The sequence below is a fragment of the Neopsephotus bourkii genome, unplaced genomic scaffold (genome assembly GCF_033783945.1).
Source record: "Neopsephotus bourkii isolate Nb327-2 ecotype Australia unplaced genomic scaffold, CSIRO-AGI_Nbou_v1 NB_951, whole genome shotgun sequence".
Lineage (NCBI taxonomy): Eukaryota > Metazoa > Chordata > Aves > Psittaciformes > Psittacidae > Neopsephotus > Neopsephotus bourkii.
Window position 1 is genome coordinate 1,168,427 of NW_026901445.1, and position 23,224 is coordinate 1,191,650.

At 48.8% G+C, this 23,224-nt stretch overlaps 1 protein-coding gene across 2 annotated transcripts; it reads left to right on the forward strand.

Moving 5' to 3' along the window:
* The first annotated feature begins 493 nt into the window (after positions 1–493).
* Positions 494–13,621, forward strand: LOC133215046 (2-hydroxyacylsphingosine 1-beta-galactosyltransferase-like). Of its 2 annotated transcripts, none has more exons than XM_061358724.1 (6): positions 494–635; positions 7,019–7,866; positions 10,659–10,798; positions 10,972–11,048; positions 11,441–11,660; positions 12,671–13,621. In XM_061358724.1, exons 2-6 carry the CDS (start codon positions 7,021–7,023, stop codon positions 12,984–12,986), a joined length of 1,599 nt encoding a protein of 532 aa, XP_061214708.1. In that variant the 5' UTR covers positions 494–635; positions 7,019–7,020; the 3' UTR covers positions 12,987–13,621. The 2 variants fall into 2 exon arrangements, with proteins under 2 accessions (XP_061214708.1, XP_061214709.1); XM_061358725.1 differs by lacking the exon at positions 494–635 and adding an exon at positions 3,847–5,535.
* The last annotated feature ends 9,603 nt before the right edge of the window (positions 13,622–23,224 follow it).

Genomic DNA, 23,224 nt, shown 5'->3' on the forward strand with positions numbered 1-23,224 from the left:
CTAGGGGAAAACTTTCACAAGCTTTTGCAGCAGCTCAGAAGGCTTGAACGTACATCTCTAGTGCAGTCCTGGTGTGAAGGAAACACCTCATGGAGCACTTAAGCCTAGTTACTGGTGCAGTTTCTGCTATGGTTTAATGCTGGAGCTGGCCAAACAGGACATGCCCCTCTGGCATGTGCTGTACTTGTATGTATGTCCCTAGCGCCCTAATTCTCCCAGCGCCGTCCTTTACATTTTGCTGTCCTGACTGATCTGGGTGCAGTCTCCTGTCCTGGCCCTCCGGACGCCTGAGCAGGGTCCGGCACCGGTCACTGGAGAGGTGCTTTGACGCCCTTTTGACACACCGTCCCGCAGCTGCCGGGTGCTGTCCTCCTGCCCGCTGCAGCTGCAGAGCGGCGGGGCCGGCTCTCCGCGCTCCCCGTGCTGACGGGTCCGCCCCGCCTTTGGCCCGGCCCGGCAGGGCGGCCCGTGGGTGCGGCCCGGGGGCCGGTGCTGCGCGGCCCGCCCCCCCCGCGCCCGCTGCCGGTCGGCCTGAAAGAGGAAGGCGGGGACGACTGCTCCGCTCCTTTCCTACCGCCGCGCTGAGCTTCTCTGTGCCGCGACTGGGGCCACGCTGCCAGAGGGACTCGCTGCAGGTGGGTATCGGCACTGCTGCCACCGGCGGGGCGGGCGCGGCGGAGGGGCCCCGAGAGGGAGGGCGGTCCGGGAGGAGCCGGCACGGGAGCGGCTGCGGCCGGTGCTCGGCAACCCCGTTCTGCCGGGGCAGCTCTCGGCCCCCTAGTGCCGCGCTGACTCCCTGTAGGGGCATCCGCTGCTGGTGAGAACACGGCCGAAGGTTGCGATGTCTGTCCCGCCGTCCTGCCCCGCTGCCGTGCGAGGGAGAGGGGGAGGAAGAGGGAAGAGGGAAGAGGGCTGCTCTGCCCCCGGGCGCTCCCGGCACTGCAGGGTCGCGGCTGCGCAGGCGGCTGGTGCAGTGCGAACAGCGGGTGCTGCACGGCTCCTGGCCGTGCTCTGCGAGGACCTTGAAGGGTTGGACTGAAGTTCTTGAGCTGATGGCAGAGGCAGCTGAACGCCTCTCTGCTGCTGGGGAGGAGAGACGGGAACGGGCTGAGCTCCCAGCCCTCAGCTTGGCCTTGGCTCTGCCAGGATGCATGTGAACAGCCCGGGTAACTGCAACAGGGCTACTGAAGGCCACGAGTCAAGCATCTGCTTAACTGCACAGGATCAGAGCCTTGGCACCTGAACAAATGTTCAAAGAGCTTTTGTGTAACTTGCTTCATCTTCCTGCAGGAGATTAGATCTCAGGAGCGTATTCTCTCTCCTGCTCTGCCTCCTCATCCTACGCATCCCTCCTCAGCCTTTGTTTATGGCAGCTTGGCCAGGCATCATTCCTCCAGCGTGCTCAGAGCCAAGGAGCTCTTTGGTTTGGTCTTGGGATTGTTGTTTGGTGTGTTTTTCTTTAACGTGAGGGCAGCGATTGCTTTATTGAAGATATGAGTCGTTTCTGGCTCCTCTACTCCTGTAATTCTGTCAAATGTGATCAGACTTGTCTGTCAGGGCTTTATCAATCCCCAGCACTTCCTACACAAGGTTTCACAACCTTCTGGGGCTGTTTAATGACTTTTCTTTTTAACGTGGTGCTTCTCTGCAGAGCAAAGCTGAAATGACAGGGCAGTAAATGGAAGGCTCTTCTCCTCCACACTCCCCTTGATCACTTCTCTAAAGATTGGTGCACTTGTATCTCTTCAGTCTTCTTTGCAGTCTCAAGAACTTGTTCAACTTGACTGCTGTACAGGCAAAACCCCTTCTTAAGACCAGAATGTGCACTGAACTGTCGTGTGCTCTCACTTCAAGGTTTGTGGATCACATGAATATTTGGAAAGGGCCCCAAGCCTTTTTGTCTCTTGCATCCAGGGATTACAAATAAACTTAAGTGCTTCCACACTGCAGACATGAGACCCTCACAAGCAGCACAGCCCACACATCAGCTGCTTCTGTATTGCAGCTGTGTTGTAAATGAGGATGTCCTTTTGGACATCCAGAAGAACTTGCTCCTGCAGAGCACAGTGGTGTCCCTTACAGGAGATACCCAGGAAGCCTGTGGATGTGGAGTGGGGGGAATCTCTCTTACCACATAGACAGATTTAATGACTGATGAGAGGCCACATGGGGAAGCAGATGATGGTGTTTGACACCATCCCTATCTCAAGTTCATGAGGATGTCTGTAGTTTCAAATGCCTTGATAAGCATCCAGATCTTTATTTATTTTCTCGGTTATTATGGATCAGTATTTTCTTTAGTACCATGATTCCCTGGCTGTGATCTATGGAACGCCAACTTCCTGCTGGCCCACAGATTCCACCTTGCCTGTAGAGATTCCTCCAAAAAACTCTGATGAGCGAGGAAGGATGTTGAAGATGGCCCAAGGTCCCAAAAGTTTGGAACTGACTGGGGACTTTGTCCAAAACAGACGAAGATGAGCAGAGCACTTCTGATGCTGTTGTGTGGAAGCAGTAGCACCAAGTGTGGTGTGAAGTATGAGTTATTCTGATGCATGCCTGATCATTGCTGTGGTTGTTCCCTTTGGTCTTTTGGGCTTTCTTCATTCTCTGTTTTCCTTGGGGGCCACCATGAAGATGCAGAAAGAAGAACGGTAGGAAGGAGCGGTGTTTGGAGCAGACCATGTCTGTGCACTATTCACTCTGTGTGTGAACAGTGTTTTAAAAAACACAGGGCTGTAGGCTCCCTGGGGAGGCTTGTATTTGACGACAAAGGGTTTCTTTCTTGTTCATTGTTTTCTATACTAGAATACTAGTACTAGTATACTGTATTGCTAACATTAGTATCCCATAACACTAATATTAGTATTTTAGTGTTATTCACCCAGGTGACTCTGGTGAAGCAGGAGCCTGTGATAATCCAAAACCAGAGCACAGAAGCCCTCCAAGTACTGGGTTGGATGTGATTGATGGTTAGACTACACTGCTTCAACACATGCTTTATTAAGTTTACTTTATACAGCATTTATCTTCTAGGATTTTACTAGAGTTTCTCCTGGGCAGCTCCTGCTTGTACTGCAACATCTTCCTGCAGCGGCAGAATTGCGCTCGGAGCTGCATACCTGCTTGCATGGAGGTTTGGCTTCCATAAATAAGCCACAGCTGGGTTAGCTGTCATCAGCCCGATGGTAGCAGATGGTCCTGTTTTTTCTGGAACATACCCAACAAATGAGGCAAACTTTGGTTTCTTATTCCAGGAATAGTTTTGAGCATCCAAGTGAAGATGTCTTTTCCTTTTGGCTTCAAATGAATTGTGCTGCTTTGTTAACTATTGAGAAGTTCACAGTGCAAACATTTCTTCTTACTGTGGTCAAGAGCTGGATAGAGACTAGAGTGCAGGAGGGGAAGTAATTCAGCCCAGCTTCCGAGTCCTAGGCAGGAGCTACATAATACAAAATGCTGGAAGAGAGGCATAAATGTACACAGCAGGGCTCTTGCCTTGAAGTCTGTTCACTGCTGTTTCTTTGTGGGCTTCTCTGCCTGGACTGCTGGCAGAGGTCTTAGTACTTCAACCTAGGAAAAGGCACCAGGATTAAAGAAACCCCTATCTTTAGAGCTGTAGCTGTTCAGTTACTTCACTTTAGTTAAACTGATGTTACTTTCAGTTGAACTGATGTTATTTTCCATCAATATCAAAGTCATACCCTGCCAAACATGTTAAACAGGGCAAAATCAAGGACAGATTTTGTTGCAGTAAGCTGTTTGGGGGGGGGGGGAGGTGTATCAGAGGGCTGCTTTCTCTTTGCTCCTTTTCTGTTGCTCTGTGGCACAGGCTTTATTAACAGTTTTCTTGAACCTTGACTTCTGTGTGTTGGTGCTAACTGTGCTGTTAGGGGGATTGCTCTGCGCAGATCAGCCAGTCAGCATGGCTTTACTGGGTGCTTGTCATGAAAACAGTGGGAAGGGTCTATTCTCTCTTTACAAGCCTTCTCCTTGCAGTGTTATTTCTTGCAGTGTTTATGTGACTTAGCTCCTAGTCCAGGACTTCCAGACCACAAGCAAGAGGTGGCTATGTCTGCCCTGCTCTCAGATCTAGTGTGGGATATGTCGCTTACTTGGATTCCGCACCTCTCCTGCAGCACAGGCTGTGAATTCACCTCCCTGCAGAATTGATTTCTGTGCTCAGCTGTTTGGAGGTTTCTGTTGAAGACCACCTGAACTCCCGTAGCCCGAGGGCTGGGCTGCAGCCAGCACCCCAGCTGTAAAAGGTGCTGCACTGGCCACAGCACCTGCCCTTGCTGGAGGATCCTGCTGCAAAGCTCATGGCGTGGCTTTGTTGTTCAGTGTTGGTAAAAGATAAAGTAGAGAAGTGAACATGTGGATTTTGAGCCCTCCCTCATCTAAGCCATTTAGCCGTTGTGTGCATAAGTTTGCTTTCCTCTTTGCTGTCAATCTGAGGTCCTAACAGTGACTCCTTGCTGAACAAGGGATGAAGAGCAGAGTATTGCCCTTTGAGCTGATAGTTATGCCTTCATTATATCCCAGGAGGACTGAGAAGCACAATGTGCCTGGGTAGAACCTGCCTGATGTATCTAGCACAGACCTAGGTCTGGAGATGTGGCCAGGGTACCCCTCTGGGTATAGGCAGACCAGAGATCTCTGGTGGTATTGGGCTGGGGTAGGAAAAAAGGTCCCTTCCTGCAGCCTGGCATCCTCTCACCACTTAGGAAGATTTACAGCCTCTCTTGTTGCCTGGACAGGGAGAAGGGGCTCCTGAGCCAGCACCTGTAGGGATTGCTCCTAATGCTGTTAGGGATGAAGCAGTCAAGAACAGGTTTCCAGTCTCCTGTGTCAGCAGTGCCCCTGGCCTGAGGGCCAAGTTAGACAGCTTACTTGTCATTTGGATTTTGGTAGCCCCTAGAGGGTCCTGGCAGAGCTGAGGGTCTCAGCAATATCTGGCACACAGGTCCATGGCAAGCCATGGCCTTTGCTGAAGATGGGTGACAGATTTTTTCTTTAAAAAACTATTCCTTTTGCCTGCACTGTTTCTTTGCCTTTTACTTATTGCCCAATGATAGAACACCCCACCCCACACAGAAAACCACTTCTGCTCCTCTCAGCATAGTTATGCATGTGCATGACCCACCAAGTGCCCCAGGACAAGTCTATACCTGCTCTTGTCATGGGGCCTATCCTGAGCTCTCTGCTGACCTGGAGCAGTACAGGGCTGCCATCCCTCCTTCTTTCCCTCCTCTGAAAGCTGCATATTCACTCCAGATCTGCTGTGCGATGTCATAGCCAAATGCTGGTGCTGAGCAGGATAAATCCCCTTTGAGCCTCTCAGATAAGCTGAGAACTAGACCCAGCTTCATGGGGTATAGCTCTACGGTGGCCAGCTCTGCTGGTATGGGCAGGAGGAAGGATGCCGGACAGATTCTTATTTCCTTGCCAGGCTTTTGCTGTCTTCTTTCCAGCCTATCACCTTTGTCTCCTTCCTCCTGGAGCTCTTGCTCTGTGGGTCCAACAACCTCCTTGGTATCTGCTAGCATTTCTCATGTTTCTTATCACTCCTGCTGGCACAGCCCAGGGTGGGAAGGGTGGGAGACCAAGCACTAGTAGGAGCTGTCTTTGAAAGAGGGGAAGGTCTCAGCCAGTGGCTACTCTCTTTCTTTCCCATGTCCGGTCCCCACATGGAGCAAGAGAATAATGGGGGAGGAGTATGTCACTTTTACCAGCCCCCCATGCACTGTCTCTGGCCAGAGATATCCAGGTGCTGAGGAAGGTCTGAAGATTGTATTTAGCAGCATCTTCTCCATTGCTTTCTTTCCTGCCTCTTAATTGATCACGCGATAGCGGAGAGGCTGGCAGAAAATCTTGTACCAGATTCTGCTCTACCACATCCCTTCAGCCCCGCTGCGCCCAGGGCTTAGCATATGAGGCCATCCAAAATCCACTTACAATTGTTCCCATTGTAACCTTTCCTCCCCCCTCCCTTCCCAGCATGTCTGAACTGGGTCTTCAGGACACGGCTCTGCTTCTGACCGTTCCCAAATAATTATCACATAATTCTTCTCCCAAAATAATGCAAGGTGTGGGTGAGGCGCGTTCGCTTCCAGTGGTGTAGCAACATCCCTTACACAAGAGAAATGCTGGGTGTTTCACCAAACCGGGAGTCGGATGACAGCAGCAGGAGTGTGACTAAGGGGCGTCGGTGTGCCACAGATCTAGCACGTTATCTCTGGGCTACTTTCTGGGTTTGCTTTCTTTCAGTGCATCAGTATCCTGGCACCTGCTTTCCCTTCCCATCTCTTCCCTGGAGCCTTCCCATCTTCCCACAGCTAATCTGTACTGGAGAAGCTCTCCATCAGACCCCTGCTGGGATTTGGGTTCATCTTGAGGTTCCTGCTGTAATCTGGGCTCACTCCTAGCCTGTCTGTGCTGAGCAAGTTGGCCTTGCAGGGGCCAAAGCCAGAGCGTGCATGTCGGCATTCCCACCAGGCTCTGCAGGCCTCCCAGTGAGCTTGTACAGGATCAAGGGCCCAGAGGGAACCAGCCATTCTGGCTGCACAGAAATAGAAATGAAATCCAGCTGTGCTGGTTCTGTAGCGGTAACTGGGGGTTGAGCAGCAGATGTCTCCTGGTGCTGTGAGCCAGCAGAGCTCCTCCAGCCACTTTCCCTCTAACCTCCTGCAAGTCACTCTGCTAGTGTTTGAGCCTTAGGAGCACAGAGGAGATCTTGAGCTTCTGGAAAGAACAGTGGTGTGTGATTTTGGTTTTGTTGTTTGTTTGAGGGGGGGTGTTGGGTTTTTATTTATTTATTTATTTGTGATTTTTGTGACTTTTTTTTGGGGGGAGGGGTTGTTATTTGCTGGTTTTGGTTTTTTTCCAGTGATGAATTCCAGGTGTCTCTCCTCTGCCAGCTCATGAGCTTCTGCTTGGAACAGTCCAGGCTGTTAGTTGCCCAACTATGTGACAGAGCATTTCATATTGTATTAATGGCTTGTTTCTCTCCTTGCAGTGATGAAGATGATGAAGGTGCTGCCATGCCCTGCTGCTGTTCTCTTCCTAGTGGCTGCGTTCACTCTGGAGCCATCTCACTCTGCCAAGGTGCTGATCATGCCCACAATAGTCTTTGACAGCCACTTACGAGTCTTCATGCGAGTGGCAGAGGCATTGACTGACCGGGGCCATGACCCTGTGCTGCTACTTCATGAGGGTCGGGATGTGGAAACCTACCTGCCTGGCTTCCGTGTGCAGAGGTACCGGGGTATCTTCAGCACAGAGAGTGCAGACGCCTGGGTGCAGGAGAAGATAAAGCGTGTCTTCCAGGGGAAAATGACCTCTCTGGAGGTGTTCTCGTTTTTGGAGAAGTACCTGGAGAACTGTGACCTGGTGCTGGGAAACTCCACTCTTCTGCAGAAACTCCAGTTTGAGAACTTTGACCTGCTGTTGGTGGACCCTAATGAGATGTGCGGCTTTATCCTGGCCCACATCCTCCAGGTGAAATATGCTGTGATCTCCACTGGTTTCTGGTTCCCAGCAGAGATTGGTGCTACTTCTCCTATTGCCTATGTCCCTGAGTTCAACTCCCTGATGACGGACAGGATGGGCTTCTTTGGTAGGACTTGGAATCTCCTAGTCTACATGATCACTCGTGTGGCTACAAAGCTGGTCATCCTGCCCAAGTTTGAACGTCTCATGGAGAAGCATAGGGTGGAGCCCAAGATATCTATGTTGGACCTTGTCCATGGAACTAGTCTCTTCTTCCTCTGTAACGATGTGGTGTTGGACTTCCCCCGTCCAACACTCCCCCATGTCATTTTCACAGGGGGCATCCTCGCTGAGCCGGCAAAGCCCCTTCCAGTGGTAAGTGCAGGAAAGCTTTGAGCTGTGATTGCACATTAACCTGGGGAGTTATGCAATATAAATCATCTTTTGAAGAACCTTGGAAAAGCTTGGAAGCCCCAGGAGTCTGGAAAGCTTCTGTGTTTTGGTGCTTGGGTGCAGCAGGGAGACATGGCACACCATGGGGTTGCAGGGAAAATGTAGAATTAAGTTGTCCAACCTGCAGTGGGATGTGCCTTTGCTCTCCATGTAAAGTAGTGTCTGAAAGTCCACAATTGGCTATGTTACTCCTGGAACTTGATCACGAGTAGTTTGTTTGTTCCTATATTTGAAGCAGAAATGGGAAGACCAATTATTCTTCATTGCTTTGTCACCAATTTATGTCAATCCAGAATCTCCTCCTTAATCCTATTTCTCACAGGGTGTTTCTGCCCTTGAGTCTGTAGACTTAAGAACCCATAGGGGAGATCTGTGCATGTTCCCTCATAAAATTCAATGTGGAATCCCAAAGTGTACAACATTTAATTATATTATCCTCTTTTTCTCAAGGTCCAGCCCTAAGGAAAAATTCCCAGGCATTCTGGAAGCTTTCTCTGGCCTGTACCTTACTGTCCCCAGTAATAAATTCAGAGGCATAAGCTCTTAAAGCCTCCAACTGAAGACAATATTGAACCAGAGGAGGACCTGTTTGCCATTCCTCCCATTGCCTTACCACTTTCACAAACACTGAAGGGAACTAAACCTGGATAATGACACGCAGGCAGTCAGGTTGATCCTGGTGTTCTGATATTAAGAATAAGGTTTCAAATTATTAGAGGCCTATCAAGATCTCTGATGGCAGCTTTAATTGAGACTGTGGGTGCTAACTTTTTCCCAGCTAAAAGCAAGAAGTTACATCAGATGCTTGAGAACAGAAGTTCTCCAGATGTGTGTGGCTGCACATCACCCTTTCCCATGTGGCACAGCATGCAGATAATGCAATGCACGTAGCGTGCTCCAGAAGCTGTGTCAGAGAGTGGCTGCCTCATGGCTCTTGCAAAACGTTGTCTTGGTCCAATCTGCCCATGTACATGCCCGCCTTATAAAGAAGGGAGTTGTCTGCTGGGGCATTACTCATGTGCTTCACAGCTTCCAGAACAGACCCCAAGGCACCTGAGGGAAGAATGGTGTAGATAAATCCGGAGCCCTGCAGTAGGCAGTGGCTGCTGTGGAGCAGGTAGGGATGTCTCTGTCAAGGTTATAGGATGTCAGCAGAAGAGAGGGACTCCCTAGGTCTAGGGGTAGCACAAGGCATGTCCCATTCTGAACTGGAGCAGAGTTATGTAATTAAGGTGTTTATTTCTTCCTATTTGAAACAGTATGATTGTGAGTTCCTCTAATCAGAACTCAAAGAAATATAGCTATGCGTTTGAGAGATGGTGAGAACTTTTGGTGGACAGCCATGCTGCCCTAGCAATTTTAATGGTGTTTCTGAAAGAAAAATATCTAAGGCCCAGGTGTAATGGATAATGTGATAATCTGGGTTATGAATAATTTTATATAGAAAAGTAAAACTAGCACTTTCTCTTCTGCACCAGTTTTAGTGGTTTTATTGATCAAAGGATGTGCAACTCAAGAGAATGGAGAAACCAAAATCCCTTCACTGTAAACTTACGATTCTTGGTTGTTGGGTTGTTTTGGGGCTTTTTAAGGATTTCTGCAAGGATAAGTTTGAGTCCCTGAAGCATACAACAAAGGACAGATATCCCCAGAGAATAATACCAAGATGTGCTTTGTGACTCTTCTGTACTCTGATCCCCCAACCTGTAGGCTACTATTAATAAGATTTCTTTATTAGTCATCCAATTTTTCTGCTTTAATAACAGGGAGAACTATTTCATTTGCTTTTCATGTTCTTCTATGGTGTTTATTTCAAGGAAGTATTCATATTCAAAGACAGATTTTATGAAACTTTCCTAAAATGCTCCTGGCTGTGATACATGGGAAACCTGAACCAGCATAGAATCCATAATGAGAAATAGGCTCAGCGCAACCTGGCATAAAAGGGAATAATCTGTGTTTGCTCCATGGCAGCTGTGGTGGCTGACTTCTTCTCCCTGCAGCCTTCTGGTCCTGGTTGAAAAAGTACATTCTCTGTCCTGGATACACACCTTCTTTATGTAGCCTCTAAACAAAGGACAAACAACTGTGGGTTTTGCTGGAGCTGTAGCTACCTCTCTGCCGAGTGACCAGAAAGCTAAATCTGCTACTTGCAAGCAGCTATCAAGGATAAGTAGAAGTCTGCTGGCAAGATGAGAAAACCTTCTGCTACCTCCAGGAGGCTTTGCCATTGGAGGGTTTGTGGGGAATCTCCAGCCAGGTACTGCTCCTGACTGCCTGTGTGATGTTTTGTCTGTTGTATCAGCCTACAGCTAGAGATCCTGACAAGCCTCCTGCTTTACTAATGATGGAAAATCCCTTCCTCTTCCTTCTCAGCTCTGGCTGCTCCTGTGTGGGCCTGATGTTTTCAGAGCCCTATTTGCCAAATGGTAATTGTGTTGCCTCCAAAGCAGGAGGAAATGCTGCAAAATGCTGGTTTTGGACACCTCCCTGCAAGCTCCCAAGCCAAGCAGGTGCTCAAGTAATTTCTGCTTGGCTGGGTGCAGAAATCACAGTGGTTCTAGTTTGTTGCCTGGTGAAAACCAGGTAGCTTTGTGCTCTAGGTGGATTTGGCTTCATCCTCTCTGTAGGCAGCTTTCTACTGGCAGAGGCAGCAGCGGGAAGAGCCTTTCTCCAGCAAGACTTCAAGGCAGCTGTGTGTGTTTTGCCCACAGGGTCTGCGTCTCTGGGTGGAAGAAGCAGATGCGGGTGTTGTTGTTGTCTCCTTTGGCATTGGGATCCGAGCTCTGCCAAGCGATTTGGTGGAGAAGATGGCTGGCGCATTTGCTCGCCTCCCGCAGAGGGTGGTGTGGAGGTAAGGAGGGAATAGGATTCCTTTTAACTCTGGTTGGATGAAAATCAGTGTTGAGGGGTGATTCATCTCGAAACACAGATTGGCTTTCCATTTCTTAATCTGATTGAATTTATAATTGTTCTCTGTGTGTTTCTTCTCCCTTCCCCCCCCCCCCCCTTTATCACCTCCCACAGATACTTCGGGGAGAAGCCAAAAAACCTCGGTGAGAATACACTGATGATGGGGTGGCTGCCCCAGAATGACCTGCTAGGTAAGGCTAGGCTCTGTGTGTGTGCATGTGTGTGTGTGTGCCACTAGAAGCATCCCTGGAGTTTAGCCCAAACCACAGCAAAGGTGTATAAGGACAACAGCACCTTTGTGGCTCTAAGTCTGTTGCATGTTGTGAATCTGATCTGTAAAAAACATGGTCTTCTTCTAACACCTGCTTGAAGCTCCATCTTGGCCCCTATCTCCCTCCTCCTCTGAGTGGTACTAAGCAAGTTTTGGGCTGCTGAAAGCCAGGTGTGTTCCCAAAGGGTAACATCTTGTCTACTCAGCATACCTGGTTTTTCCTAAACCTACAAGAGTGCTGTGGATTGAAGCCACCACTAGTCCTGTTTCAGTGTGGAAGGCACTGACTTGCTGCTGTTTTGTTGCCTGCAGGTCATCCCAATGTGAAAGCCTTCGTCAGCCACTGTGGGATGAACGGTGTATTTGAGGCGATTTATCACGGTGTGCCAGTGGTGGGATTTCCTTTCTATGGGGACCAGTTTGACATCATGACCAGAGTGCAGGCAAAGGGCATGGGTATCCTCATGGACTGGAGCAGTGTAAAAGAAGAGGATCTTTACCAGGCTGTCGTCACAGTTATCTCTGACCCCAGGTGAGGCATCCAGAAGCATTGAGCTCTTCCTTGGTACAGACTGTATGTAGGGACCAGTGTTGTGTTGATCCCCACACAGCCTCTCATGTCTTCTGCACCAAGCAGAGTTGCAAGCATTGCTTAGCTGGCCAGATGTGTTAGTGCCTCGAAACCGTGAGATGCAGTCCAGGAGAAGATACTCCAGCATTAGCTGTTAGAGAGCGTGATTTAGTCCTGTTTGACTCCAACTGTAATTTTCTTAGAAAGCTTTCTGAGATGCTGAGGACAAACCTCTTTTAACGTCAGCCTGCCATCAGGGAAAGTGAGCTCGCTACCTCACCTTGGGATCTCCCTGGTCTGCTCCAAACTGTAGAAACAGCGCAGGGAAATGGACTGAAAGTAATGCTTCATCTCTTCCTTCTGACAACTGATACTCTGCCCTTTCCTAGATGTGCTGCAGCACAGTGACACAGGGCTCCCACTTTCTAGAGGATACGAGCAACTGCTAGTGTTTGAAATGCCATCTGAGAGCTTGACTTGTTTGTTTGTTTTGTTAGGGTTTGTTTTATTTTGTTGATGTTTTGTTTGATTTGGGGTTTTTTTTGTTACCAATTAGGATCTCTCAGCTACTGACCTCAGTGTAAGTTATTAAGGTGGTGTAACTCAGTACCTTGAAGGAGTTGGCCGGTTGCACATCAAGTGTGCAACTGTTGCTTGGTGCTGTGTGAGGTCTTTGGATGCAAACTCTCCTCAGAAAGTAGCAGTCCACATGAGCCCACTGAGCAGGTACTTGTGAGCTGAACTCCAGTCTTGTTAACGAAACACAGAATAAAATACACTCTGGCTTGTGCTGCTGTGGCTAACAATTGCTGTCAGGGTGGCTTTCAGAGGTGTGTATGAAGAGAATCGTGGAAGAAATTTGCCAGTCTCCTAAGGTACTAGTTGGGATGTGAAAGAGACCACTGGACACCACAGACCACAGCTATGAAGCTCCTATGAGAAGGGTAAGTTCTTGTCTCCTTCTCTTGCAGCTACAGAAAAGCAGCCAAGCTCATCTCAGCGCTGCACCTGGACAGACCAATGCATGCTCTCAATAGGACAGTGTATTGGCTGGAGTACATCCTTCGTCACGATGGGGCACCCTATCTTCGCCCTGCTGTCTATGACCTCTCCTTGTACGAGTACTTCTGCTTGGACATCTTGGCTCTTCTCCTCTTGTGCCTGGCTGGCGTTGGATTCGTCCTCTACAAATCTGTGGTGTGGTGCAGAAGGAAGGGCGCCAGCCCTGTGTATCAGAATGGCAATTGCATGAAAGGCCACTTCACAGAAGAGAAGAAATGGCAGTAGTGGCTCAGTGTGTTCCACTGAGCCCATCCCATCACTGTGAAACAAACTGCTGCTGTGCCAAGAAATGTACGGCATGCAGGCACGGCGAGAGGTGAAAGATCAGCAAGTCTGGGTGAGAAGCGACTGGGGAGGGAGGAGTGTTACAGAGGCCTGTGTGCACACCTCTGTGTACAGCACCTATGGGTGGGGACGCGGATTCAGGCATGGGTGGAAGCACTTGGCCAGGATGCTGGGAGCGGGGCATGGGTAGGTAGACTTCCAGGGAGGAGCGCAGGTTGTTCCCTTTGTATTGCACCTTGGTTTATGTGCTGGTGTTGCTCTTCTGGCTTTTTTGGATCTTCCGTGGAGGCTCTGGAGATAGGAATAGCATTTCATGTGTAGCAGACACCATTTCTCCTCTGCCTTGTTACTAAGAGCCCTGGGAGTCAGGATTTCTTTATGTGTGGGTGAGGACCTGAAGCAGAGCTGTGGACAGGGAAGGGCACTGAAAGTGTCATCTACACGAGAATGAAATTGGTCTGGTTTAAGTTCTGTGGGTCGATATTGTTCTTCCTGCTTCAACCAACCCTCTGCCATCCTGTTCATGTTTGAGCTAAATTATTATTTTTTAAAATAAAGTTGTATTCTTTCTCCTGTGTGGCAGTTCTCTGGTCTTGGTTTGGTGTGAACCTGTGATCTGTGTAACATGATGTATTAAAGTGCCTTTTCCTTCTCATTACTGCTGCTACAGTGTCCGCATACCGCTGGATCCCTACAAACCTCCATCAGCAATATTTTGGTCTTCCCAGGGGGTTTCAGGCAGTGCCTTCTCTCCTCTGCCAGTGTTACACACACCCATGCTCATGGAGTCTCCAAACCTCAGATGTGATAAAAGAAGTTTGGAACAGATGCAAGTGCCAGGACCACAGGGAGAGCTGGCAATAGCTCAGAGCTGGTCGTAAGCAATGGGCCATACAGTATGGGACGCCATACGTTTATAGAAGAAACAAGCTGCTCTTTCTGAGGAAAAGAGAAGTGCCTGCTCATCTCAGTGTGAACACGTATGACCTTGCCCCACTTGGGGACATTCTATGGAGTGATACCTGTGTTTCTACTCACACTGGACTCTAAGGCAAGCCCACAAGCTTGGGTGCAGCTGCACAGCCCACCTGAAATATTGGCTCATGGTCCAACCAGCAATGGCCCATGCTGAAGATCTAGGGCTCTGCTCTGTGCTCTCAGCTGGGGCATGGCAGTGCTGGCACTAACTCAAGAGTAACCTCGTTGCCACCGCTGCCCCTGCTGGTGTTTTCAAGCTCTGCTCTCCCTTGCTATTGCATGTGTTTCTCTCTAGATGAAAGGCATGTTGCCATGTTTGGCTGGACTCCTGGAATGCGCTGGCTTGGGAAAGTGCCCAGTTCTGATTCGGTGGCTCCTCTCAGGTTGAGCAGTGCTTCACCCAACCCTCAGCTTGCAGGGGGGCTGTGATGAAGAAAGGGTTGGATGAGAGTATCATTTGCCATCAAGGACAGATGGGAAATCCCCATAGACCTCTACTGGGACCTGTAGCTATCCTGTTGCAGAAGCTGCTCTTCCGGGAGTTTCTGTCTGCCTTCTGCGATGCCCAAGCCTGACGATGGTCAGTGGTGGGCACAGCAACCCATCAGTCCTGCTCTGTAGCCACCCTATGTCACTTTTGAGCTGAGGATATAGAGTCTAATTGTCCCAGTGGGGGTGGGAGGAGATCAGAATAAGATAGGCTGATAATAGATAGCAGAGGAAATCCAGGATTTGTAGATAAGTGACAGAAACGGTATCTGGCACCTTTCTGCCTTTGAGTTGAAATTTTAAGTTTAATGGGGTTTGGGGTTTTTTTTTGGGGGGGGGAAAGATATTGCCACAAATTTTGCAGTATGCCTGCCTGTTGCCAGTTGCACTATAGTGGCTTTGTGTCATCTCCTCACAGATGAGAGTGGACAAGGGGGTGGAGGTGGGGCATTTTGCTCAGTTCTTTACCGTCTCTGGGGTGAAAGAGGGAGATCATTACTGCTGCCTATGTGAGAGTTTGGCTATTTATGTTAGGCTGAATATAGCATGTGGGCTGGGAAGCTTGTGGCTTGGGGGCAACACTGGATTACTGTGAACTTGAAGAGAAATAAAAAGAGCAAGAGGACAAATGCACCATGTTTGCAAACTGATGCTCCAGTGGAGCGGCTTGTCTGCAGCCCCTGCAGCCCAGCAGTGTAGCAAAACACAGTGGAGGAGAGGGGCTGCTTCAGTTTGGCCCTGCCCCACAGCAGTCACCTCCGGCCTTGGAGATGCTGGGGAGAGGGTACCAGCTTCGGCCTTGCCCACTGAAATTCTTCAGGCCAGATGTGGATCACCAGTGCTGGGCACTGCAGAGACCTGCATGTTGTTCTGCTTGTGAATATAAGAGCAGAGAGAAGTGTTTGAGACCTAAGGAGCCCTTGTGGGCTTACATAAAATTGAGTCTATTTTCCAGCTTTCTTAGGACACTGCCTTCTTGCTGTTCACAACTTCAGAGAGAAGTTCAAGCCAGCACCACGTGCAGCATTAGCATGGTGTCTCCTATCAGATATGTCCTTAATTCCTTGAGCTTTTCACGACTACTTTCATTTCCATATGCATTAGCAGACTTAGAAGGCATGTCTATCCAGGGAGTCAAAATATATATGGTGTATTAAAAAATTATTCAGTAATTTGGTGAGAATGACTTCTAATGGAGTAAAGCACAAACCTGCCCAAGGATCCTGTGAGTAAGAAGCAGACATTCAAAAAGCACCCCTGAAGTGAAGAGTCTTCCTCAGGACAAGGTGTGTATGGGCTTAAAAACTGACAGGAGCCATTCTTTATGTTATGGGGCAGTTTTCTGGAAGTACTTGGATAAACTTCCTAAAGATGAGAGCTCCTCTAGCTTTATTCCCCTCTGTAAATCTTTTCCTGTTAAACACATAGGTTCCTTTGTTTCCTTTTCTCCTTGTTATTCCTTCAGTACTGAATGCAGAAAGAAAGTATAACAAAACATTAAGCTAGCTATTAAGTTCAATTATGAATAATGAGTAGCCTGTCACACGCATTAAAAGCCTTGGTGGGGGAAGGGATGTAGGTGAGCGTTATCCTTCAGGCAGCTCTGCCTTCAGTTTGGTACCTGATCTCTGGGCAAGGTGCCTCTTGGTTACAGCGTGCCCTCCCCTGCAACAGGTACCCAGGTGGGCAGGTAGGGCTGTGGCGTAACTTAGGAAATTAAAAGCACGGTTTATGAGGCAGCGAGCAGGGAACAAGCCCATTTGTTTTCTTTTCCCCTCAAGGAAAAGTAGGCCATGAGTCAATACTTTTCTGAAGGCTGAAGAAACCTCACCCAGGAGCTGCAACAGCAGCAAAGCCCTACACAGTGCAAAGCTGCCTTCTGCCCCTCTGCCTCACTCTTGGCAAGGCACGGGGAAGCCTGAGCAGGATGCTGACACGCCATCAGTCTGCCACTGTGTGCAGAGCTCCCTGTGAAGGCCCTGAGTGGCTCTGCGGGCAGGGAGGAGCTCAGGACACCGTGAGCCAGCTTTTCAGGTTCACCCCGCCCTGGCAGCTCCTCACAAACCTGCTCTGTGCGTGAGGCACGGCAGCCCTGCGAGCATCCCACATTTGAGGCACCCTGCATTTGCAAATGAGTGTGTTTTCCAGGTGAAGGCCATGCAGGTCTGCCCAAACCTCTTCTGGGAACAGCTCCTTGCTGGGGACCCAGTCCCCTGCTGGGAAGGGTTGAAGCCATACAGTCATGCTGCTCCGGTTGTGGCCCCTCTTCTTAGCCCAGCGTCAGTGGCTGTACTGCTGTACCGCTGCTGGAGCACACAGAGGACCTGGCACTGTCTCAGAAGCTGCTCTCCTGCAGGACTTTGCAAGCAGCTAACAAGCTACTGCTGCTTCACCCCCAGTGCTTCTGCATGGCGGAGGGTCCTCACATACCCATTGGCAGCATCCCCACTGGAGAGCCTGGTGGTGGCAAGAGCAGGGCCACATGAGCTCCACGGCTGGTTTTTCCAGCTCGGTAAGGTGGCGGCACCAAAGTGTGTCAACAAAATTTGCCTCATAAAGAGGAGCCGTCTCCCTCTGCAGGCAAGTGTGAAACCGCTCCAGCTGCGGGAGGAAAGCCTGGAGGAGGACTGGCTCCTAGAAGACGGTGATTTTGACTCACCCCACCATTAAACGTCAATAAGCAAAGTGTGCCTTTGTGTCAGGAACATCTGTGATGTAGGGGCATATACATGGCTTAGCCCCAGCCAGTCACCCCTGACAGGGAGGCTCTGCCCATGGAGGTCTCCCTGGCGGTCCCCGTGACCCTTTTGATGCTCTTGAGATCACAGGCAATGCCTTTCTATGATGCTTCCACGTTGCAAATATTTCCCACAGAGGAAGCGGATGAGCCCAGGCTCTGTGGGCGCCCAGTCCCCAGCAGTGGCCCTTTGCCATCAAGACAGCTGGAGCAGGCAAGTCCCCCTGGGACCTCCTTCGAACTGTGTCCCAGCAGGCAGAGCTGCACAGCAAGTCTTGCTCCTCATACCTATAACCACCCTTGTTACTGGGAGCAGGGATTACCAGACTGGTGCAAAGGTCCCAACCCTGATTTGTTTGAGGAGGGAGATTTCCTTGGGGGAACAAGCTGAATAGAGCTTGGATTGAAGTATCAGTGGTGGGGATTACGTGGCTCACCAGCCATGTTTCAGGGGTGAGTCTTTCAGGCTGCTGGAGTTACAGGTCATCTCCAGGCAGTAGCTATTTGCTGCTGTGGTGTCAGCCAAGGGACAACATGAGGAGGGGTGTCCTCTGTGGCTGGCCTGCAGCAAAAGCCTGCTCAGTCACACTATGCAGGGACACTGCAACAGCAGCTCCTCAGCTGGTCTGGAAGTGAGAGAAATTCCACCTGCAAACAGGGCAAAACATTTGAACAGTGAGGTAATGAGTTCTTGGCAGGCTTTAGCAGATGTACCCACACTTTTGGTCTTGTAACTTAGATTTGGTGCCTTTCAGAGAGGAGACATGTGATATAAATTACAGCTCAAAACATGCATCACCTAGGCATACAAGGAGGTATGCAAATGGGCTATTCCTTGTTGGGGTTCAGGAAGGACCAGCTGCTCTGTGAGGCTCAGGGAGCCCCGTGTGATGACAAGGTGGAGGGGACAGCACATCCCTGCTGGGGCCAAACTGTGGGATGGGGGAAGCTCGTTCAGGGCTCTGACATTTGTAACAGCCCCTGCTCACTTGGACAGCCAAGTAGGCGAGTCTCAAAGGCAGTGCAGTGGAGAGCAGCTGTACTGCTGGGCACTCAGGCAAGGCATATCTCAAACAGCAGAAAGACCCGTGACCCTTCCCAAGCTGGAGCAGGGAGATGCTGCATGCCAAGGGTGCTGCTGCACACCCAGCCAGCCAGGAGCTGAGCACCATGCCTCTCAGGACAGCTGAGGGCAGCTGGTTGCTCCAAATAGCTGGCAGGTCTATTGGGATTCAAGAAGCTCCTTCCTCCTTCCCCCCATCCCTTCCCTGCTCCTCAGGAGCTGCTGCTAAGTAAAATGCATCTCACACTCCAGCTCAGCCTGTTTTGCTTCCCATCAGAAGCACCATCCCTGCTGCTATAAAAGACTCTAGGTGGGGTGTAGCTGGAGTTAGTTCCTTTTCAGCTTCTCACAGCCACCCTCAGTGGTGTCTATAGGAGGAATGCCTGTGCAGCGTTCTTTTTAAGGGAATCTGAGTTGTTATTTAAGAATAACTTTATACCAGTACTATGTTAGCAATGCTGTTGACTAACCTGATCCCTGTCTCCTTTGAATGCAGCTATATGTGTTCCTGTAAGGCAAGCTCTTCTGAGATCAACCCACATGCTGACATAAAGCTCGATCTCAGTACAGAGCTTTGCAGAATTGAGTTTTCTTCCACTGTTGGTAATCCTGGGAAACCAGAGTGATCCTGCTGGGTTGTGAAGAGGTGAGTGTGCACAGAGAACCTTTTAACAGTGGAAACAAGGTGAATTTTTGGTTTTTAAAATACAAGAGAACAAGGAAGGATAGAGGAGTTGTTGAAAACAGAATAGTAGCATTCACAAGGGTAAGGGCAGCCCATACATCTGGTCTTAGAAAAGTATGTAAAGTAATAGAAGAATAGCTAAACTTTTTTGAAAGCAATGGAGATTAACCTGTGTATCATGACAAAAAAAAAACAAGAAAAAAAGAAAGTAAAATAGAAACAACATTACCTGCTCTGCAAGTGGCAAACTCAATTTTATAATCCTGATGATAGGAGTTCAACCAAAAGGAGCTAAACTTCAACACTATTTGTGCAAAGCTTTGAGTGAGGAAAGCTATTACCTCAAGGAGTGGGAATGCTGGATTTTGGACTCTAGGCAGGGAAGCATTAATGTCTGTGCTCTGAACTCACCAGTGATGTATGTAGATTGCTCTTAAGGACAGTCTTTAAAATCTAAACTAACTGGAAAGAAGGGTTGAATGGTTAATTTTTGCTGAAACTAAACTGGCAAGAAGCTGAGGGCCTCAGCAGGCACAAAAAATGGATTGGTTAAAAGAGATCTTAAAAATTGTTTGCTCTCTTCTCTCTTGCACTTGCCGCTGGATCAGAAGAGTGAGGGATGGTGCTAAAGACATGTTTTGGCAGAAGATGGGTGAACAAAGCTTCAAGTAGCTACAGACAGTAAAAATATCAGCTGAGTTGGGATCAGGCCTGAAGGCCTCTCAGAGGAGTGTGAAATAATTAATTGTAATTAATTATTAATTGCTGGGGTGGGAAGTTATAAGTAGCGCAGGGCTGGAGCCAGTGGGGATCAGAGCACTTCAAGCCACACATGAGCCTCTCTGCTGTGCTGCTGCCCTGCCTGCATCTGCCTAACTGTAGGAACATCCCCCTTCTTGCCCCAGTTCTGGCTGAGGTGGCCTTCAGGGCCATGCTCTTGTTTCAGAAGAAACATGTTTATATAACACCCCTACCTTCAGACTTGTATTTGTTCCCTCAGGCCTCAGATTGGGATGTAAAGCTTCATTTCCATTCAGTCTGAGCTCCTTTGAATCTAGTGTGCCATCCAGCCTTTAGGGCAGCACACAGACACCATCCATGGTTTGCCAGGAGTTCCCAGTCTCAAACAGAGCACCTGTATTGTAAGAAGAGGTCGAGTCTGATCGGAACAAGGGAAGTTGTATCACAGTAAGCTTTGCACCAAATGGGTTGACAAAAACCCCAGTTGTCAACCCAAAGGCTTGAAGACTGTTCTCCTTCACAGGCCATACCTTGCCAAGCAAGGAGTCCCCTGAATGCATCAGTTCAGTGACTGATAAAGGAGCATGGGCTCTTCCTAACCGGACCTCCCAAAGATTCCACGAGGGGCTCTCCAAAAAGCGAAAGAGAAGGCAAGGAGTTGGCAGTGGCAAGCAAAGCTTTACCAGGGATCAAAATACTCTCGAGACAGAATCAAGGAAAATGAATGCTGGTTTAGGTTGGGGGTGGGGGGCATGATGCTTTGTGTGTGTCAGGTGTTGGTGTAACTTCTAACTGTAAGTGCAGGTGAATTAATTGGGCTTTGGAGCAGAAGATTGATGAAGTGGAGAGGGGCCAGCACAGAGATATTGGCAAGGTCTGGCTGCATGAATGACCCTGGGGCTGTTCTGTTTGTCTTAGTAAAGGAGAAGGTCCTTTTTATGTTTGAGAATGCAGGGTGGAGCACTCTTAGACAGCATAACCATCACAGGCAACAGCTCACGACGGCAATTTGGTTAATTTGATAATGCTGTTATTGTGCTGTGGTTTATTTTACTCTTGTTTAAAAAAGCACTGGACCTGTTCTGGCTGAGAAATTCACAATGTTGTTTTGTACAAAGTCTGTCTTTAATGAACAGTTCAGAAAACACAAATAGGTACGTGCATGAATGCCTGCAGATGTTCTTAAACTCAGCCTGAGCTTTGAAACTTCTGTGACAGAGGCGTAGTTTATCAGGCTGTTTAAAAGACACCTTTGATCTTAATCTGAAATCCTTCAATAGGATTTTTGTACCTGCATTTGTTCAAGTACTTGTTAGGCAGCCAGGCTGAGCTCCTAAATTTTCAACCGACAAACTAAACTGACACATTCTCTGCTAACCTCAGGTTCTCCAGATTCTGCATGTGCATTCAACTGCTGTTTTCAGCATGGAGTTTGAAGACACAGCAACTCTAGGCTAAAGCCCAGCTGCCCACTTAATGCACTTGGCTTAATCACTGTTTCCAAGCACCAGTGGACCTACTTACAGTCTTTAAAGAGCAAAAGGTTTTGTAAACAATACATGCTGCCACAAAACTGATAAGAGAGCTCCTTAGAAGGTGAATTTCATCATTGGTGCTTCATATAGGATTTGTACCCTTAGTTTAGAGCCATGATAGCACTCATCTGAAGGGTGATTGCAGATTGACATCTTTGGGTTAATAGCTCTTGACATCACCATCATTTTGTTTAACCCTTAGGACATTAGCTATCCCTTACATTATTTTCTCTTTGGAGAAGCTTCACTGTTGCGAGAGCAACTAGGTCAGAGAGCAAGTAGTAAGGACTCCAGGTAATCCCTTCCAAGAGGCCTCATCTTCCCATTCATTCAGTAGGTCTGCTTTGGTTTCGTCCTGTTTGGGAAACAGTCTGCCTGGCAGAGGGAAAGCAGTGCCATCCAATGCCTTCCCCAGAAGCTGTATTTTAGAGCATATATGCATTGATGAGCAATACTTTGGCGCTATGTAAAAACTGTTCTTTAATGCCCAACTCTCTCAGTCCTCTGCAAGGAGCAGGGGATCCTCTCTTCCCCCTGAATATGAGGGTCCTGCTTCTCCAGGGGAGGACAGCTGATAGCTCAGGAGTCAGGAAGATGCACAGCCAGCCTCCTGCTTGCTCTTGCTTTTGAGGAGTAAAGGGTTCTGCTCAGTGGGTGATGCATCTCTGCAATTGTGTGGGCTTTTGCTCCCCCCTAATGGCCAAAGAGCTGAGAGCCCCTTTGCTGCAGACCGTGGAGTCACAGGCTGTGGTGACTGGTTTCAGAGGGTGCCCATGTGCTAGGAGACCTGTGAGCACCGAGCCTCCAGGCAGGCGCATGGATACCCAGCACTGCGTTGACTGCAGGGTCTCCCCCAGCTCCAGTTGTTGGGGCTTACTTTTTCTTTCTGTTCCATCTCTCATGAAATGCACGTGTGTCGTGGTGGCTTGTATGAAGGGCTACAGTTAAACTTGGGAAAGAGGGGCAACACAGGTAAACCTGCACAGATCTGAGAGTCTTCCCTAAGTCAGTGCCTCCTCCTGCCTGCACCACTAACTGAAGCTCTCTGCCTTTGACACTGACACTGAAGTTCTTCCCTCTTGTTCAGACAAGATATGCCTGCTGCCTGGGTTTTACCTCAACCGCCTATAAGCAGTTCATAAACATAAGCTGACTGAGCTTATGGCCCCAATCTGTGCAAAAATGTGAGTGTTCATGTGCCTGAAGCTTTGGCTTTCAACCAATTATGCTGTTTATTGTGTTGCATTACCTGCTGTTGCTCTTCTTTAAAAAAGCTTTTCGGAGCTGCCCACATCTGAAGTGCCAGAAAATGTAAATAATATGCAAATAATTTTTTCATCAGCTTTTACATCTTGGGTTTATCATAGAACAGTTCAGTTACGAAGGGATTTTTGAAGGTCTCCCTTCCAACCCCTCTGCAATGAGCAGGGACACCTTCAGGTTGCTCAGAGTCCCGTCCAACCTGACCTTGAGTGTTTTCAGGGATGGGGGCATCTGCTGCCTATCTGGGCAACATGTTCCAGTGTCTCACTGGAACTATATGAACATAAGGTTTGTGTTAGCTGGATGTAAGCCCAACAGCCCAGGGTAATTTCTCCAGCATCTTCTGTCAAGCTCTTTGCTGCAATATGCGTTAAACCTAGGTTGTTTTCCAAAGTTAAGGAGGCAACCAGGTGAGAAAGTTTATTTGCTTATCCTTAGCATTTCTTCCCATCTATTAAACCTACTTAAATCAAACTGTAGTATGCATAACAAAATCATGGTTTACCTGCCATGCCACCTCTCTCATGCCATTAAAAGGGTTAAAAGATATTTTGACCAAGAATCCAAAGGCTGTTTGCTGTTTTCATAGTGTGGCCAGTGTGATGGAGAAATCATATTTTCTGCAGCCAAGGACATATGGAATCAGGGCATTATCCTAAGCTCCAATAAAACTTACAGTGCTTGTGC